Here is an 18893-nt window from a genome sequence, read left to right on the forward strand (position 1 = left end):
TAAGCAAAGGGTCCTGTCGCACGGATAAGGGAGAAGACGGAAGCAAGCGGCACCGAAGGCGGACGTGCAAAAAAGACCAATCACGGTGAAACCTGGGCCAGAGAAGCTCTGAATGGAAATACTAATCTTTTTGGGAAATACATGCAGACACACGCAGGGTAAATAAATAAATAAATAATAAGATGCGGAGTAGGTGAGGCGCTGGTGGTGCTCACCCACCTCCGTCACACAGCCGGGGGTTAAACGGAGCGGCGACATCTCAAGACCTGTCAGCACGAGGGGTCGACGCCCCCGCCCTGCCCTCCGTGGGGGGCGGGGGGGGGACCGACACCAATGCTTCGCCCCATTTCGAAGGACACATGGGAGCAAGAAGCTTGAGTCACTGACAAAGAGAGCAGAGTTTTGCCGCTCGTCAGGTGAAACCCGTGCTAAAGGCAGACGGAAGACCTGCTGGATTCGAGGGATGGCCACCGCAGGACTTCTTTGGCTCAGATGCTCGTCTGTCCTGAGCCTAGTCCTAGTTTTCTGGTTGGCCCACGGGGGCCGTGGACATCCCGTTAGCGATGCGAAAGGAGAGCCCGAAACGGAACATCGGCTCCGCGCCTTCAACCTGACGGGCCTGCGACCCCAGGGGCACCGGACCCCCGCCACACCCGCAGAGGACATGCTGGAGCTGTACGAGCGCCTCGCCGGCGAGCGCACGGCCGGACCCTCGGCCACAACGGTGCGCAGCTTCCGCAACCAAGGTACGCACCATGTTTGTGGCACGAGCAGCAGCAGCTGCGCATCCGTCCCTTACCAGGCAGAAACACACTGACCTTGACCGAGGATAAAACCGCGTTCGGTCTTTTCAAACTTCTCGGCGTGCAACAATTACTAATAATTGAAGCATTAATAATCTCTTGTAAAAACACATAGTTCGGCTGTTTTATATGCACGCATTAATCCCGTGGATCCATTATTGCAAGGTGCTGCGAAAACGGGTTTTCGGAGGCTGATTTCGGACGTGGTAACAGTCACAACTTAACGAGATTAATGGAAATCAACTTCGGGACAAAAAGCAATATGTGGGCTTTTCCTAATACCGTGCTGACACACACTTTTCAAAGCCACTATAAATGCATGGTGTTTTTTTTATTTGACTTATAAGCAGCACATTTACTGAACTGTGTTACTGCTGTCTATTTTCTCTGAAGCAAAAAAGCTGTACGGTAAAGTAATATATATGTTACATAAAACATATATCATGAATACATATATTATAGTTATTTATATATAGTGCTGCTTTGACATATGTGAAACCTTTAGGAATGGTCAGTATTATAAAATTATTTAAAATATCAGTGTTATAAAAACTTATAAATGACAGAATATTAGAATAAACCTGTAAAATCTACATCTTGAATCTTTAAACAAACTAAAATTAACCGCTGATGAGGATTTACACACTAATTCTGTTTAACCAATGAAACTTGGGCTTCACTTATTTTTACACCTGCACCACTTGTGTGTTTCTTCTACACACATGATTTCCTCAAAGGTAACATATGAAATTGGTCATTACACACTTATTATGTCTCATGAGAAACACTGATTCCCATTAAAGAACCTTTTCGTGGTAAAACTAAGGGACACAATGGAGTTCACTCACTTTCAAGCAGCACTGTATATATATCAGTCTTAATTTTTAGTTTGACTACTTTTATTACGTTGTTGCCAGATGAGCCCGTACTGCACTGAAGTGTAATAATCACACCATTCTGGAGAATTAAAGCAGTAACTTTCACATTGCAAGTCTGTTTTCAATGCCATTTCAGACAAGTAACCACACTGTCCCACTGTGCATTCGTTTAACTCTCTCTGTCACTCACACACACACTATGGGCAAACCTGAACAGCATGTCTTTGGAGTGTGGGAGGAAACCAGAGCACCCGAAGGAAATCCACACAGACACGGGGAGAACATGCAAACTCCACACAGACTGAGTGGGGATCAAACCCACATCCTCTCTCACCAGGCACTGTGAGACAGCAGCGCTACTTGCTGTGCCAACATGCCACCCTACAGGCATAACTCCATATTTCACATCTGCTGTGATGCCACAATTACTGCATATTTTATTAAACACTTCAAAAATGACTCTGTGTGAGCTAAACATGTTTCCCGCCCAATTTGTTTCCAGACTCATCCCACTGCAGTGTAAGTGCTGAGGGTATCAGGAGACATCCACTACTCTTCAATGTGTCCATCCCCGACTATGAGCAGATTACTGGTGCTGAACTCCACCTCCACGCCATGATGCAAGAAGACCTCCACCTTTATGCTGGTCAAGGTCGCTGGGTGACCATCTACGAGATTCGGGAGAATGGCAGCAGAAGGATGAAAGACTGCGGAGGCGGCACAGGGAGAGGGCAGTCGGGAGAGTTGGCGGAGTTGGCATCACGGCGGGTCGATACCAAAGACCACGCGTGGAAGACGTTTGACCTGACAGCTGTAGTTCGTCGCTGGTGCAAATCGAAGCATGCCCCCCAGAGGCTGGAGGTACACATTGCAAGCCTCGCAGAGCCCAGTAGTAGAACGACGGCAGAAGAAACAAAATCAGATGGGAGCACAGAAGCAAAGCACACATCTTCACTGGTTGTATTCTCGAATGATCAGAGCAGAAAACACAGCGTGCAAATGCACGAGCTGAACTTGATGACTGGCTACATAAACCAGCAGGGCAACAAGGACCTTCGTCTGCAAAACTTCTGGGGTGAGGATAAACAGGAAGAGGATGAAGAGTCCGTCAGCCAAGGGCACGCCAACGTGATTTACGACACGGCATCGAGAGTTCGCCGCAACGCCCAGAACAGCCCGTGCAAGAGGGCTCCCATGTATGTAGACTTCAAGGACATTGGCTGGGACAGCTGGATCTTGGCACCACCCGGCTATGAGGCCTACAAGTGCAGCGGAATTTGCTCCTACCCCCTGCTGGAGCACGTTACGCCCACCAAGCATGCCATGGTGCAGACGCTGGTGAACCTCAAGAGCCCGGAGCGGGCGTCTCGAGCCTGCTGCGTACCCACCAAGCTGAAGCCCATCTCCCTCCTCTACCTGGATGACACGGGTGTGATGACCTACAAAGCAAAGTATGAGAGCATGGTGGTGGCAGAGTGTGGCTGCAGATAGTCATCGCAATGACCGTCAAGGTTAAAGAGTGTGGGCACAGGGCAAATTGGGACAGGGTAGGTGTAGGGAAGAAGACGAGGAAGGGGGACGAGTGGCGTGGAAAGAGCGTGGCAGTGAAGGTTGGAACAGGATGAAGTGCGATGAGGGAGGAGATACTGGGTTAAAACTTATGACGTGCTTCTAATCTTGCTCTGAGAAAATTACAGCTAGCGATGGAGTAGTAAAACTAAGTATCTACACAGAAAATAGACACCAGTGTTATCTAGTGCTGGTTAGAATCTAAAACAGTTTTGGATTTTTTCTAAATCTAAAAATAGATGAGATTCCTGAAGAACGGGGCAACTGATGTGTAGATGTGTACAGTTTGTATTTTGAAAAAATGTGGAGTTTTCTTACCATGTACAGCAAAATATGTTAATAATTCTAAAGAAGAAAAAAGAGTAAAGTATTTCAGGAAGTGACGTATATGAATGTGAAATGTACTCCATATAATTAAGGCATTATCAATAAAACTTGTGTCTCCTGAAAGCGACTGGCATCTCGGTCTACGTTGCGCCGGCTTTCAATGCAAATCTGCAGGCGACGACCGGCTCTTACTCCCGTTCCCAACCCGAAGGAGTCAAAACAAACGAGCAAAAAATCAATACCTTGCAAGGCAGCGCGGTGTCAGAAAGGTGACTTACTTTAATTAGCGATGGTGCAAAAAGAGGCATACGAATGAGGAAGCCGGGGACAAACGTTGTGTGTTATACATACACCTCGTACTCATTACCCTCTAATGTCTACGGGGAAACTAATGCCCAGTTTGACTTTTAGAAATCATCCAAGACCTTAGATGTCATTTGTTATCATGACTCTTTTGTTACCTTCCCAAAGGTTTCATAAGTAGCTCTCCTGCATGCATTCCTTCACGTATCTGTATTTTAGTGGGAAAAAAAATCACGTTTTCTCACGTTGGTGAGCCCACCTGGTGCTACCGGACCTTCCGAGTGAGTAATAACGTGGTTAACGCATTTCTCTGGGGACACGCAGACAGCGAGGCTGCTGAGGAGGGTCAGGAGCGGCTGGAGGGACCGCGTCGTCCTCTCGGTGATACTTGCCCGCAGGACTCGTCCAGAGCTCTCTGGTTCTCTCCAGTTTACGACCCTCACCCTCCGTGCTTTCGGAGGAACGGGTGCAGCCGACCCTCCCTCCGCCCTCTCCAGGCCGCCCGTGGCACATGTCTTTGTGAGCCATGCATACCCGCCCTCGCTGCACCCTCAGAACGCCGGCGTGATAAGAAGGTGTTGGGGCTGACAAACATGCTTGCCACCATGCGGGGTGCCACCTCATCAGAGACGGGAAGGGGTGAAGAAAAAGAGCTGTCAGATTCTTGGGTTCCAGTACTCAGGGGAGTCACCTGCCAAAAGCTTCTAGAGTTTTCCCTGCCAACACCCCAGCCCTCCACCTCCTATCCCTTTCATTCATCTGCACCGTGGTCTCTGATGCAACCACAGTGCCTGTCTAACACCACACCTTCCAGTACCTTCCACCCTCCAGCCAGCCTCTCCAGCCTTTATCGCCGTCGGGACAATGAGGTCGAGTGGAAAAAAAGCAGCGTCGCAGCACCGTGCCGTCAGAAATACCAAGGGTCGACATTTCTGTTGCGAAAGCCCGCGGCTCCGCTGACTCCCCTGGCATGGGTTCGAACGAGATCTTCAGAGAACTCCATTCTGCTGATGCGTCTTCCTGATGCTGATAGACGTTCGTTTATCGAGTGCCTCGGGTTGTTTACGAAGAGCAAACACTTGCGTCAAACGACAATATGTCGCGTCGAACACACGTTAGGATGTAAAACCTACAAGCTGGACACCGTTTTCGTTTTCAGTCATGAGGAATTCGTGACAGAAACACACACCCGCAAAATCAAGGTTCTGGAAGTGGTTTCACACCGACAAACCCAGTTAGAGTGGAATGCAGCATCGATCCTGGGAGGGTCAACCACGGAAAGTAAACATCCAAAGACAGATTTTAGGAGAGGTACACAATGAGGCTGCCAGTGCACAGCTCTCTTGATCCTTCTGATAGACGTCTGCTCTACGGCGCTGCTTGAAAGCATATGAAGTCCTCGTGTCCCTTACCTTACGTAATAGGTGTGTAATGATCAATTCCATATGTTGCTTTAGAGGAAATCGTGTGTGTAGTAGAAACACACAAGTAGTGCAGGTGTAAAAATAAGTGAAGCCCAAGTTTTATTGGTTAAACCAAGTAGGTGAGTAGAATCAGGGGTGTAAATCATAGTCATTCATTCATTTTATACAACGTGTGTTCAAGATTGAATATTTAGATATACGTTTAATATTTCATGCAAGAACAATGAGCATCTCTGTAGGGTTCACACACATTCACACAGTGCTGTACATCTGGTTAAATACACAAACCTTTTTTGTAACCTGCACTCAGCAGACCTCTAGTGACTGAGGCTCACTTTCCTACGGTCTAATACCTGGACAAGAAAATAAGAAATATACAATACACCCAGTGATTACAAACTCTACACGAGGTGTACATGTAATTTGATTGGTTTTACTAGATCATTGTGTGTGACTGCTGGCACTTGATCTCATAGGCTTGTGACTATATCTCGATGTTTGCATCATGACGCCGCATCATCTTGCAACTTTTACAGTCGGTTTCTCACTACAAAAGCAGGAAAACGTTAGAAAAAATGGTTTTCTTTATCCTCTCGAGCAAACCTTGCCCCCATGGGACATTCGCTCTCATATCAATGCCTTTAGGCACTTTGCCTCTATGTTATGCAAAAAATTAGTAGCTCATCATTATGAGGGAAACCTGGAAAAGGGCTTCAAACTGAGTCTCTTCCAAGGTAAATTGTGCACATTAGCAAGAATACAAATAACAAAGGGTTTTTAAAGGTTCAAAACCAACGCAAATGTATTTAAAGAGCTACGGAAGTGTTAAAAAAAAAACACTTATACTTAATACCCTTACCAGTCGTTACATCTAGCACTATTCTCTGGAGGTACGCATCATATTTCTGTCTTTTCCCTTTAGCAGTAAGGCTAATAGGCTTTCTTTCAACAAAAATATTTATATTTGATCAATATTCATACTTGTAATTAATACTCATGAGAAAATCCAATTAAGACACGGATTTCAAAGTCACAGGCATATGATTTTGTGTATCAACATTATTTAAATTATTATGGCTTTTTATACAAAAATGTACCCATAAATATACATGTGATTCTGAAACTTGAAATACTGGGACATTAGGACAAAATAAGCTGTCAAGTGAGTTAAAATATTAAAAAAGTAAAAGGTGATCGTAAAACCTGATATACTAACAAATAATTTCAATGTGACAATGAACACCACCCATAATTTAAACTAAAGTATGCACTGATTCGCTTCCACGGGAGAAATTTAGCCATCTGCTTAAAAATCTCACAAAACTAAGTTATTCCGAGCTGGACTCCTGTAATCGCTGAGGTAGACAGCTTGTGCAGAGGGCTTGACTCTCTAACATGTCAAAAATGAAAATATCTGACCATAACACCCTGCGGGCGATTGGCAGGCCTCAGCTTCCAAATATTCCTCAATATTCCCAACGAGACAAACCGCTTCTCTGTCTTCATGGAACAGACTATCTTGAGTTTCAAAACTGTAGAAATCTGAGCTACGACCTACTAATCTCAATAAACTCGAGGCATTCTTTCGGTATCCGATGCTCTCTTATTTCATGAGTACGACTTATTGATCTGAAGAGATCGCGTTAAAAAAATAGACTTCCGACGTGAACGTCGCAGGAGGGCACAAGGACAAATGAAGAGAACACAAACATTGGTTAAACAGGTTAATATTTATTTAATATACAGTAGATACTCACTCTTACGTATCATTATTGGTGAAGTATCAGAATCCTTTGCCTATAACCTATAAGTACGGAATACACTAAACCAATTACTGGAAGTCCAACATGACGGCCAGCAGCCGCATTTTACGTGGTGTTTCATCATTTAACCCTTTTATGTAGATTAAGTGATCCTGGCCCATCGCGCTGTTTATTCAAAATCCAACTGCCCCATCTACCCAGCCAATCGGAAAGCATCGCAGAGACACTTTTATCGTTGAGGACTGCTGGCTTTCGAATCCAGAAGCACGTGGACAGAGCAAATCAAATGATGGTCTGTCCTGGTCAGCTGGAATAGTACATACTATGAAAATCTATAGGAGTTTTCAGGGTACTGGTGCAAGTCTTAGGCTAATAAATTACAGAAGTTAATCTATTATTAGAAGTTAATCTATTGCTGCATTTTAACTACAGTTATCTAGCTGCCATATTACAGCCTCATTATTTATCGTTTTTTTTTTCATTACATTGTGCAAACTCCCTTTGACCGCTATGCATTTTATCCCATGATGTCGGTGTGAGCGTATCGCATTGTGCTGTGAGATTCCAATTCCAGCCCACAATTCCACCACCTTGTCAGGTCCGACTAAATTTGTTTGATGTATTCCGGCCTTTGGGCCCAGGTGCTCAACCCTTATCCCGGAGACCAGCTTTCCATTCAATTTTCTTTCCAGCTAAACACATCAACTTGTTTGAGCTTAAGGACAGTCTTGACCAAGTCAATTTCAGTTCTTTGACTTGGGCTTGTTGATTGAAGAGTGACAGGAACGGAAGAAATAGCCCCTGCCACTAGGACCTGTTCTAAAGCAAACTATTATTTTTTTGAATAGGGCTGGGCAACTCGGAACGATGGAGTAAAGAATGGAGGACCCGTTGAGCTTCACGCTGCAGTAACAATTTCATAGTTGCCTTATTTGCATAGGAGACCTGACCATTTAGGCCAGGTGGGAAGACTTTGCCAGGTGAGAGGTGTAGTTCATCAGTCATAAAAAACAACCATTGACATGGTCATTTGGGTGTGGTCCAGCATGTCCATTAGGATCAGTTTGCTCACTATTCCAAGAGCTCCAGGGTCAGTGTGGAAAAATCTTATCCACCGCAAAGGAACCACAGCCAGAAGGTCACCAGAGATAGACATGCCTCCATCCTCAGCTGGGTCAGATTCCGGTATCAGACAGAATCCGCAAAATTATAGATTGTGATTATGCTGAGCATTCTGGGGGAAAACAGCTTTACTTTTTAAAATATGAACAATAAATCCAGAGTAGTCTGCAGAAGAACAAGTTAGGAACAGGTTCCAGAGCCTTTTTATGAAAAAAAAGGAATGTTGCATGTCACCCTACAAACTATCAATTTAAAGGCGCATTCTACCTAAAAAATATGAATGTTTCTTACCCGAAAAGCTAGTAGGTATCCTTTGTCTAGTGTGTCCGATCCCGGTATCTCCGTACCACATTCACGTGGCTGTTTCAGGCTGCCGTGCGACAGTGAATGACTGTCAGCTTCACAAGAACAATTAAATATCAGACCCCAACCAAAAACAGTTGTTGCCACTTTGAGAAGCTGTCGATTTAAGATTGATGGCTTCACACCACGTCCGCACCATAGTCGGGAGGTGAGCAGCATTGCCACTTCATTCAGCTGCCCCCATGATGACCGAATAACAAATACTATATGGATTTTCTATCCAAAGACCTCCTAGGATATAAGCCGCTTCATTAGGGGTGGAAAAAAATCTCTCATTGACTGAACATCAGAGAAAGGACAACAACTATTTTTCATGTAAGAAGCATGTTAAATGATGCTTTTTTTGGTAGAAAGCTCCTTTGAAGTTAATTATCCAGGTACCTTGGATTCTGTCATCAGAATTTGGATAGTATTTATTAAAAACCATAAGGCTTTACAATAAATGGATGTTGGCCATATGATGGCAAAAGTCTTCACTGCATGGCTCTCCATCAGACTCTAGCTACTCTCCGACGAGGTTGGCGGTGCCGTCGAGGTGGACCTTCTGCGAGACACGGACAGGGAACGTTCAGGGCTGTGGGTGCCGTGTCTGTCGTAAGGCTGCATCTGCACCTCCAGGAAGTCCCGGTGCTGCTGGGTGATGGTCTGGCTGATGATCCCTGGTAGGGCCTGCAGGCTGCACAGTAGGGTCTCCAACTTGGTCTCCAGGATGGCGATCCGCTTTTCCATGTCCTCGCCCCGTTCATTCAAATCCGAAATCAGGTCATACATGATGTTCTGAGTCTGGACCCAGGAGGGAAACAAATGACGGTGAGGAAGGTTAAGTACTATTCTCTGGAAAAGATAAACTCACTACATTAATCTGTACGCCATAATCATGTTAAGGCACTGTTTCAACTACTACACTAGAAAAACAGATTTTCACACTGTGTTATCGGGTTTGAAAAGTCATGAGCTCATTGAAAAATTATCAAAAGGCTCAGTGCAGACAAGCCTTGTAAATTTGAAAAGCATAACTGGACAATTTCTGTACAGGTTTCCCTCACATAACAAAAGCATTCCCCTTCATAGTCAAACAGTAAAATTCACAGAAGATTTCAGCTCTAACTCAAAAGAAATGCCTTAGGAGAGCAGAAACTCCTATTTAAAATATGAGCCTTGGAGATGCGGAGCACCACACAAGGCGAAAAGTCACCAAATCACATGCACCGTGACTTCTCCAAATCATTTCAGGTGTCTTGTAGCCGTGCGCCCACTCACTAGCATCTCGCAGAAACCTTGTGACCTTTATCGTAGTATAAAACCATCATCTATCACAACAGTGAGGCCAGCAAAAGACTACGTGGGTAGTGCTAAGAAAGTGCCTTAAAAGGTTGAAAAAGTAACTGAAAGCCTTACCTATCAGTTTAACCCTTGAAGCCATAAAATGCATAGAATCTTCTGGAAAGGCAGTATTATTATTAATGACTGTGGTTTCATCTAATATTTATCAGAAATGCTACTTTATAAATAGCTCAGTAGAGTGGTTACAGGTGTTCCAGGTGCTAACAGCAATTACATAATAATAACAATAATACATTTATTTTACATTGTGTATTAACTGCTTCTCAAGGCACTTTACAATAACAAATAACGATAAACGAGTTACATTTCTAATGTTTATTTACTGTGAAAATTGGCATTTTAAAATTAAAAAATAAGAAAAAATAACATTAATAAAAAGATTAATGCTAATAATGTTTTTATCATTAACCACTTGTCCAAATGTAGGGTGGCGGTGGTCTGTAGCCTATCCCCGAAACACAGGGCACAAGGCAGGGTACACAAGGCACAGGACACCAGTCCATTGTAAAGCTTCCACACACTCTCATTCAACTAAGACATACACTAAAAGGGAAATTTTAAGTCACCGGATCTCCTGAAACACAACTTTGTACTACAGGAGGAACCCAGAGTACCCAGAAGAAAGCAAAATGACCACAAGGAAAAGTATGCATATTCCACTTTCCCACTGTGCCACCCATGAATAACAAAATAAAAAGTAAATAACACTGAGATAAATTACTAGTGCCAAACTGGCAAAGGGGGCAGAAAAGGGGACAGAAAAGGGGACCATGCAAATCTCTTATATAGGGAATTTGAACATGCCGGTCTTAAGACAGGATTTAAAGGTATCCAGAGTAGTTCTGACTTTCTGCAATTGGTGGTGAATTATATTTTCTCCTTGAATTGGGCAAATTTAAAAAAAAAAAAAAAAAAATTGGTGTTATCTTTTGTGACTCAGAGAGACAATATATATTTTCCCCCATTTATACTAAGGTTAATTAAGAGTTTGTTTTATGAAAAATAAAAGCATCTCATTTTCAGGAATGCATCGCATATGTTATGCAAGGGAAGCCTGTATTTGTGAGCATGATACAAAAATGGCAGAGACATAAAAGTTTAACTGCATATGTTGTTAAACAGGCAATGAATACAGGTGGTCCCCGATTTACGATGGTTCGACTTACAATTTTTTCAATTTTATGATGGTAAGCTGGCGATAGACATTCAGTAGAAACCATACTTCAACTTCAGAATTTTGATTTTTTTCCTGGGCAAGCAACATGCGGTACGATGCTCTCACAATGCTGGGCAGCGGCAGCGATCCGCATCTCCCAGTCTGTCACGCAGAGGTGTGTATTAGGTGTATTAAATGCATTTTTGACTTACAATATTTTCAACTTATGATGGGTTTCGCGGAAAGTAATCCCACCTTAAATTGGGAATCACCTGTATACAAAAATGAAAAATTTTATGTTTTGTGGTTATTCAGTTTTTGTCTCAGCACAAACCAAAATATCAAATATGAAAGTGATTTTTGAACTCCAATATTGCAGAACAGAAATAAGCATGAAAATAACACAAATGAAATATTTCCAGTTGTTTAAACTTAAGTCCATAAAAGGTATTCTTGTGAAATTAACTCAGATTCTGACTGCCTGAAACCAGTCTTATATGAATGCACTCACTGAATTACATACATACTTAAAAAGAATGGCACTACTTACCTTAGCAAGATCCACTAGAGAGTTTGCTTGGTCGTTAAGTTTGCGTTGCTCCATTTTTACACTTCTTAATCTGAACACAAGACCATGGGCTTTAAACAAACACCAGTGATCGAGTAAAAAAAAAAAAAAAAGAGTAAAAAATATCATCGCAAGCCTAAAACATGCAGAAATGTGTAGGAAATGTAGTTGTTAATCTTAAATTCTTGATGTGGCTTGGTGATTGACATGCAAGCTATACCCACAGTGGAAAATGAAGCAAATAGTATAGAAAATGGGTCATTTGCCACGGCTTGTGAATAAAACTGTATTTATACTTTAAATTTGTTTCTGATATATTAGTTTGTGAAATATACTGGCAACTGCATCCCCATCACCGTTGATCCCTGTCCTTGTTGACGCAGGATAGTTGATGTGCGCCTCTGTGATTAAAAATCTCAGCAACCCGCTTGGTTTCCAACAATGCCAGTCACACACCACCGCCCAGGAGAGCTAGCGCCCACTGCTGGAAGCCTGCAGTCTGCCAGGGTCTAAAAGGTCCGCAGGGGGTGATGACACAAAGGTCAGGTAACTATGCTGCTCCTCTATCCTGTCACTCCTGCAGAACTTCCAGCCACAGTCAGTGCATGCCTTAACTATAGAGAAAAAATGTAATATTGTATTTCATTTTTTATTTTTTATTTTTTTTTTTTTACAAAAATCATTTATCAGATTTAAAATAACATCACTGAAAAATGCTCAGCTGTTACCGTAAATGATTACTGCAGTGGACTGATTTCATTGAACAAGGATTCATTTGTTTCTTTACAGAAGATTTTGATATTTGAACTGCAGATATATTTGCAAAGGATAAATGAAACTGATAGAACCATAGAATTACATATGTGTGTAAGCTTCACCTTGTAGGGTCTGACATGCTGGACGTGTCTGTGAGAAACTTCATTGTGGGAATAGCCTGGTGTGTTCCTGTAAAGCGGTGTTATGTGCAGAGTTTAAAAACGGTTCAAATGCATTGGGCGAGATGTAGCTTGAAATGATATGGTCTTAAGTGAATTTTCATTTGCACGAGAAACACCTGCACAATTTCAATAGGGGATAGCCTGAAAATGCCCAAGAATGCAAGTCTTCAGAGACTAACAGGGAAACGTTTCAGATTTCCATGCAACAGATTTTAATTTGCAGGCATTCAAACACAAGCAAACATGCGTGACTAACATGACATGGTAGGTCATAAAGGGATGGAGTAATTACTGTGGATATCGCCTTACATCGATATGTCAAAAATGCATGGATTCTTCCATGACTAAGTTATCGCCATCCAACTAACAAAAAACATTAATACCACATCACTGTTAGTCACCATGGTTCAAAATCAGACCGTTATTATTCAAATACAATAATAAAAGAGAAAACAGCGAACAAGGAAAACTTTCTCCGTAGAATAATAAATCTTATGTTTTACCCTTTTTGTAATTTTAATCTCCATGCTTCTAAACAGACAGGCTTGCCAGAATCCAATGCCCATCAGGAAAACACTAACTAAATATCCAAATTTCATCATACTTATAAAAACATCTGATGTCCAACGAAGGCCTGAAATACGTTTTTTTTTTTTTAAATTTCAATTTTAGTTTCCTTTTAGTTCATTACTTTTTTACAGAAGCTGTAGACACACTGCTGCTGGAGCTTAGTTTTTATAAAGAGCAACCTCCAGTGAGACAGCGATATCAAGCCCGGCAAGGACAGCCGGCGCAATATGATTTCAGGCTGACTTGGCAATGTCAAATGTAAATAAAGGCATTGCATTTTTTTTTTAAATTGACTGTTCACCAGCAAACATTTTGTGACATAGAGAAATAGGTCAGAATTAAATTAGCAAGAATTAAAAGACTAAAGGACTACAGCCTGAGATCCTAGGCTGCAAAACAAACTGCCATATGTAAATTTATTGTAGGGTAGACTGGAAATGATTCTTCCCTGAGCAAATCAATTTGGTAACTCTAAATCGAGGTATGAGATCAGACTCTGGCAAGCTGCCCAATAAGTATGGTATGAATATTCCTTGTCGAATGAAAGAGTGGTTTTTGGTCCTATTATTGAGTCTGAAGGACAGGCCCTCATTTGCATGCACACAAAGCCACTGGGTTGGAATGTTTAGGGAAAGATGCTCAAACAGACTTACTTCCGAGCTCTAGAGAATTGTGTTGACACAAACAGGGAAAAAGAAAAATATAAAAAATACACAAATTAACAATTACAATATAGAACTCCAACATGTAAAAGTGGCTTAAGATAAACTGTATGGATTACACAATGACAGGAACAGCAGTGGCAGCAATGATGGTTATACATACTGTAATGGTTACTGTGTGAACACAGTTATACACTGCAATTATTGTAAGTGTACAAAGAAATGGAGAGAAGACAACAACACACTCTTATAACTAACCACACATCCCACTTCTGCCACCATTAACAGCCTTAACCCGTAAAAGTCAAGGCAGCAGCGAAATTAATATTTCAGAAATGTTTTTTTTTCCCTCACAACTAAACCTGTACCAAGCAATAACTGGTGTCCAAGACAACGCTGAAAACAATGGCATAGAAAACTACTAATACAAATGTGATATTTACACATAGCTACACTGTGCAACAGTCCCAGTTTAATAATGGAAAAATGTATTAAATGCAGGAACTGTGCACACTGATGTAACTTTACGTAAAAAAAGGCCATGATATTTATACATTGAAATTGTGCCAATGAAGTTTATTATAAACCACAGATGTTTATCACTGTTATTCCATTTCAGAGGTGTAAGAGGAAAAAGACAGGTGCAAGTACAGTGAAGAAAAAGACAAAACAGACAAGACATTAACATTTAAACAATGCTGAAAATAAACAGTAGTCAAATATAGAAAAGCAACTGAAAACAAGGACACAAAACTCATATTTGAGGGGAAACCTGAACTCCAATGTCATATTACCCAGTTGTTGAACATGTAGAAAAATAAGAAGACAAATTTAAAATACTTGTAATAAACTATACTAGCCCTAAGCATCTGCATCATGATTAAAAAAATGGTCAGAGATCAAATTTGCTGCAGATGTTGATTTCATTGCCATTTTTTTAAAAACAGTTCCCCATTATTATGAAGGAACCGACTATGTGACAACTTTTTAATCTATTTATAGTCAGCCAAAATTTTCCTTTTAGCCCAAGATAAAATAACATCATTCACAGGAGCGTACATAAATCTGCTAGGTCAGGGAAAAGAACTGATTTAACACGGATATTAGGTACCAGTCATAGAAGACGTAATTTATGCGATACTTCAGGTTTTAGTGTCTTGTTAGGTGAACGCACAGATTTCTGGGTCTTAGAACTACAACAGAATAAAATCCCAAAATGGTCTTCAGCTCAGTCTAGTCAGTATGTCGAGTGCTTGTAAAAATGCTGGAGTGATAATGCCCACGAGCCCTCCGTGCTTTTTGTCTCACCCTCCAAAAGAGAATGCCAAACACTGGTTAACATCATGTAACCGCTCTTAAGCTGAGTCGAGACAATTTCAAAGACTAACTGCTTGAAATCCATTCAGCCGTGTCCTAAAACGTGGAATTTAACTCTTACCCACCTGCACTGATGAATTAAAATATCATTTAAACTCTATACAGTGCAACAAAAAAGGTGACACAGTACCCTGTCCTCTCAAATCCTCATGTGAAGTACGAATTAAGTGGTTTCGTAACGGGCAAAAAGTGTGCGTAAGACAATATTTTGAATGGAATCCTTGAACTGTGATCTGTAATGAAGGAGAGGGAAGATGAGAAGTGAGGACGCCATCAATCATCGGGAGGATCGGGTAGATTGTAAAGCGCGGAGGTCCCCGCTCGGCCCGCGGTGCTCAGGCAGTAAAAAGAGGTGCTCGTAAAACACGCTCAGTTCATTTGTTCGCCTCTCAGGGTTGTTTCTGGTATAATAGCTGGGTCTTTCCTCTCTTCAGTGTGACTGTTTATATCACGTACCACATTTCCAGGATTGTTCCCGGCTCCGTCATTTCCAGTTTGCTAACAAAACCAGAACATTGAATCGATAAACAGGTGGTGAGGTCTTCTATTATACCAGTTTTTTTTTTTAAATTGTTCATTGATTGTATTATTATGATTGTTTTATTCAGGGGGAACACTTCGGAAGTGGATGACATTTTTTATATACATGTTTTATTCAACATACTATAATGGTTAATGTGAAATGTCAAGTGCAGCATTTACAACAACTTTTTAGTAAAAAAAAAGTTTACGAGTTTCTTTAAATTTGACTTTTTATGTCTTACATACAGGAAAAATCTGAAAGTGAAGAAGTACTTTATAAAATGCCAGCAGTTGGATCAGGAATTATTGCACGTGGCTGTTAAGACGGTTATGATCTCTTTGTCTCAGCCATCAGTAACCTTGTTGTTACTTGCAGTTGAGTCCAATTGAAATTTTGACAGTTAAACTAGTGTGTATATGGAATAAAGCTGGAACATGATGCCAAAAATCATTTTAAAATAACTGAAATGTTAATTCAAAAAGAATATGTGGGAATATGTAAGACGAGCCACTTCCATCCAATTACTCCCAAATTTTTGGTGCTACAGCATCTGTACTACAGTCACACTGGGTCGTCATTCTGTCAAATGTCAGACCACGACTTCAGCACAGAGTCAAAAACACAGCACTTCTCCAAAAATAACTGACGTACAATCGTTTCCAGAAAATCACCCATACAGCTATAGACTGCTGACAACGCGTCTAAAATTGTTTCGCAAAGGGATGTTTTATTTTTACACAATTAGCGCATTTAGGACAAATTTTATATTATACAGCTGCCATAAACAACTTTTCAGTGCTGGTGCTTTTCACTGGGGAAGAGCAAAAACACTGAAATATTATCAAGAGTTACATATCTACAAAATATAAAAACCATGGGCAGAAATTTACTGAGATTTTATTGACACCGCGATCAATCTGATTAAAGTCAGGCACGGTAAGTGATTCCAGGCCAGTCACCAGATAATCGCATTAAACACAAGCCAGGGAAAAAAAAAAAAAAAAAACCTCTTTAAACAGCCTTCCATGAACCCAAATGCGATTAATTCCACATGATGTAACGTTCCTGTAATATTTGCAATCAGTAATAACTTTTCTTCTGCTACATTCGCTTGTTTTATCATGTACTGAATATTACTACATTATATAGATTGTTAAACTATTTTTCAAATTGGTTGACAAGTTCATCTGGGGAGAAATCTAGAAACAACATCAAAAATTCTTGGACCGCAGTACATTAGCAGAGCAATGAGTGAAAGAATTTGATGTAAACCGTGACAGTGATATAGTAAAAAGTAAAAGCACAGCAACCCTTCCATCCTTTCCACTGATGTTAAGTGCCATGTCAGAAAAATCCCATCTCTAGTCTTCTTAATAAAGGGATCAGATACGACATTTGGATGAAGAGTGATGCTTCAACAGATGGAGATATCTGCGGGAATCCAGATGCGGGTGCTTTAGAGCCCCGGAGCTCTAAATGAGACCCGAAATACCCAAGAGACATGCAGTCAACGTTCGCTCCAAGAGCCACACGTATGCCTGGCTCTGTTCGCAGCCATGTGGGCTGGTGAATAATTAATAGACCTCTCCAGAACGATGTTTCCCTCTCCATCGAGTTTCACAACTGATACTGGAAGTGCAAACTGGAAGCACAGGTGCCCGTGATGCCGAAAAGCCATTATACGCGCCCCGCTGCAACCATAATTAAACCTTGCTTCTTGCTACTAACTCTTAACATTCTTGTACCAAGAACGAGAAAACGTAAATAAATAAATAAATGAATTAATAAATGACGATTTTACGACAATTTTAATAGCTGGATGCTTGATTCTTGAAGACACATTATGAAGCTCATTATGGGCATCAGGCCATATCCACTATTACTCCAAAGCCAGTGTGCCAGCCCTGTGCAGCTTCGCCAAAATTCTGCACTCCCTAATGTTATGGAGAGCAGGGAGGGGGTGTACAACCACCTCATCATGGAATTTTGAACCGCTGTACAAGCCTATAGAGGCTAATACGCAGCTGACAGCAGCCAAAGATGCCAAGAAAGCAATGAGTGTATGCCATGTGAATGGCTCTGATGATGGGCTTATAAATTAAAAAAAAAAAAAAAAAAGGAGTGGAATAAATAGCAAAATAGAAGTCATTCTGTTTATATGATTTGTAACAGTATTCCTTGACTCAAATCATGGTGTAGTACATTTACACCGTGTACCATCATGCACACTTCAAGCCGAACAAACAAAAGTTTTTCCATTTTCCAGATTTTCCTCCTCAGAACTGTGCATTCAGAAATACACCTATTTATTATGCCAGGCTTCTACAAATTCTGATTCACTGGACTCATTTACTCTAGGTTAAACATTGCTAAATTCACAGGTTATACATTTACAGTAAAGCCCAGAAATGAACTTAATCGCTTCCTTCAGTATTAAATGACCAACACCTAATTTTTCAGTGCACCGTTACACACTTTCAAAGAAATTTCTAGGACATATTTCTAAGAAAGCATAAGAAATATATCTGAGAAACATTTTAATGTTGAATTTTTTGGTTAAAGAGGACATTCTTTGAAACTAAACGAAAATTTGTAAATAAGAGTATTTTGTTCAAAAACACACAGAGATGCTGACTGACACAACACAACATGCATATTGATGCTAACAGTAATAAATTACAGTATTGTAAAGCATATTTACAGTGATTGCACACAGTTTTGTGTTCTGATGAACATGCTGAAATACAACTAAACACCAAACTTTTTAAATACAAAATAAAATGAACATTTTCAGTAGTTTCACTTCCTGACTTAATCATTCAATAAATTACACCTTTAAAATGACATCTGCAAAGGCCATTTAACAGCAGAGCGCTGTACTGTGCATTTTTTTTGTACATAAATGATTGCATATACACATATGCACAAATAGGAGAAAGGAAACATCAGGATGAAGCATCTGTGCGGTCAATATAATCAGTGCAACAAAAATATTCCAGCATCTCAGCATGTGATCATAAAAATTTAATCCCCGCAAAATATGAGTTGTTTTGACATGCCTCATTGGGGCAACGTGTCACAGAAATGCTTGAATAACAATAACAAGGTTATTTATAGAGAGCTGTACCAGGAAGCATGTTTTTTTTTTTTTTTTTTTTCCTGCACACTAAATGTCTTCTAAAGAAACATCAGTATGATGTAAA

The 18893-nt window shown here is 41.0% G+C and overlaps 2 protein-coding genes across 3 annotated transcripts in view; one reads left to right on the forward strand and one right to left on the reverse strand.

Moving 5' to 3' along the window:
- The first annotated feature begins 463 nt into the window (after positions 1-463).
- LOC108933082 (bone morphogenetic protein 10-like) lies at positions 464-3172 on the forward strand. The gene is made up of 2 exons (XM_018749911.2): positions 464-746; positions 2184-3172. Exons 1-2 carry the CDS (start codon positions 464-466, stop codon positions 3170-3172), a joined length of 1272 nt encoding a protein of 423 aa, XP_018605427.2.
- Positions 3173-9050: 5878 nt separating this feature from the next.
- kcnn2 (potassium calcium-activated channel subfamily N member 2) overlaps positions 9051-18893 on the reverse strand; it is a 32851-nt gene continuing 23008 nt past the window's right edge. The window contains exons 7-9 of one of the 2 annotated variants that reach the window (XM_029252981.1): positions 13782-13790; positions 11603-11672; positions 9051-9335 (exon numbers count right to left, since the gene is read on the reverse strand). In XM_029252981.1, the coding sequence (XP_029108814.1) occupies positions 9051-9335; positions 11603-11672; positions 13782-13790 (364 nt within the window). The remainder of the gene's footprint in view (positions 9336-11602; positions 11673-13781; positions 13791-18893) is intronic. The other variant, XM_029252980.1, reaches the window with a different exon arrangement.

This window comes from Scleropages formosus, chromosome 6, assembly GCF_900964775.1.
Source record: "Scleropages formosus chromosome 6, fSclFor1.1, whole genome shotgun sequence".
NCBI lineage: Eukaryota > Metazoa > Chordata > Actinopteri > Osteoglossiformes > Osteoglossidae > Scleropages > Scleropages formosus.

Coding starts and splice junctions, on each gene's coding strand:
- LOC108933082 (XM_018749911.2), top strand. CDS start 464: ATGGCCACCGCAGGACTTCTTTGGCTCAGATGCTCGTCTGTCCTGAGC. Junction 747..2,183: donor GCGCAGCTTCCGCAACCAAG/GTACGCACCATG, acceptor ATTTGTTTCCAG/ACTCATCCCACTGCAGTGTA.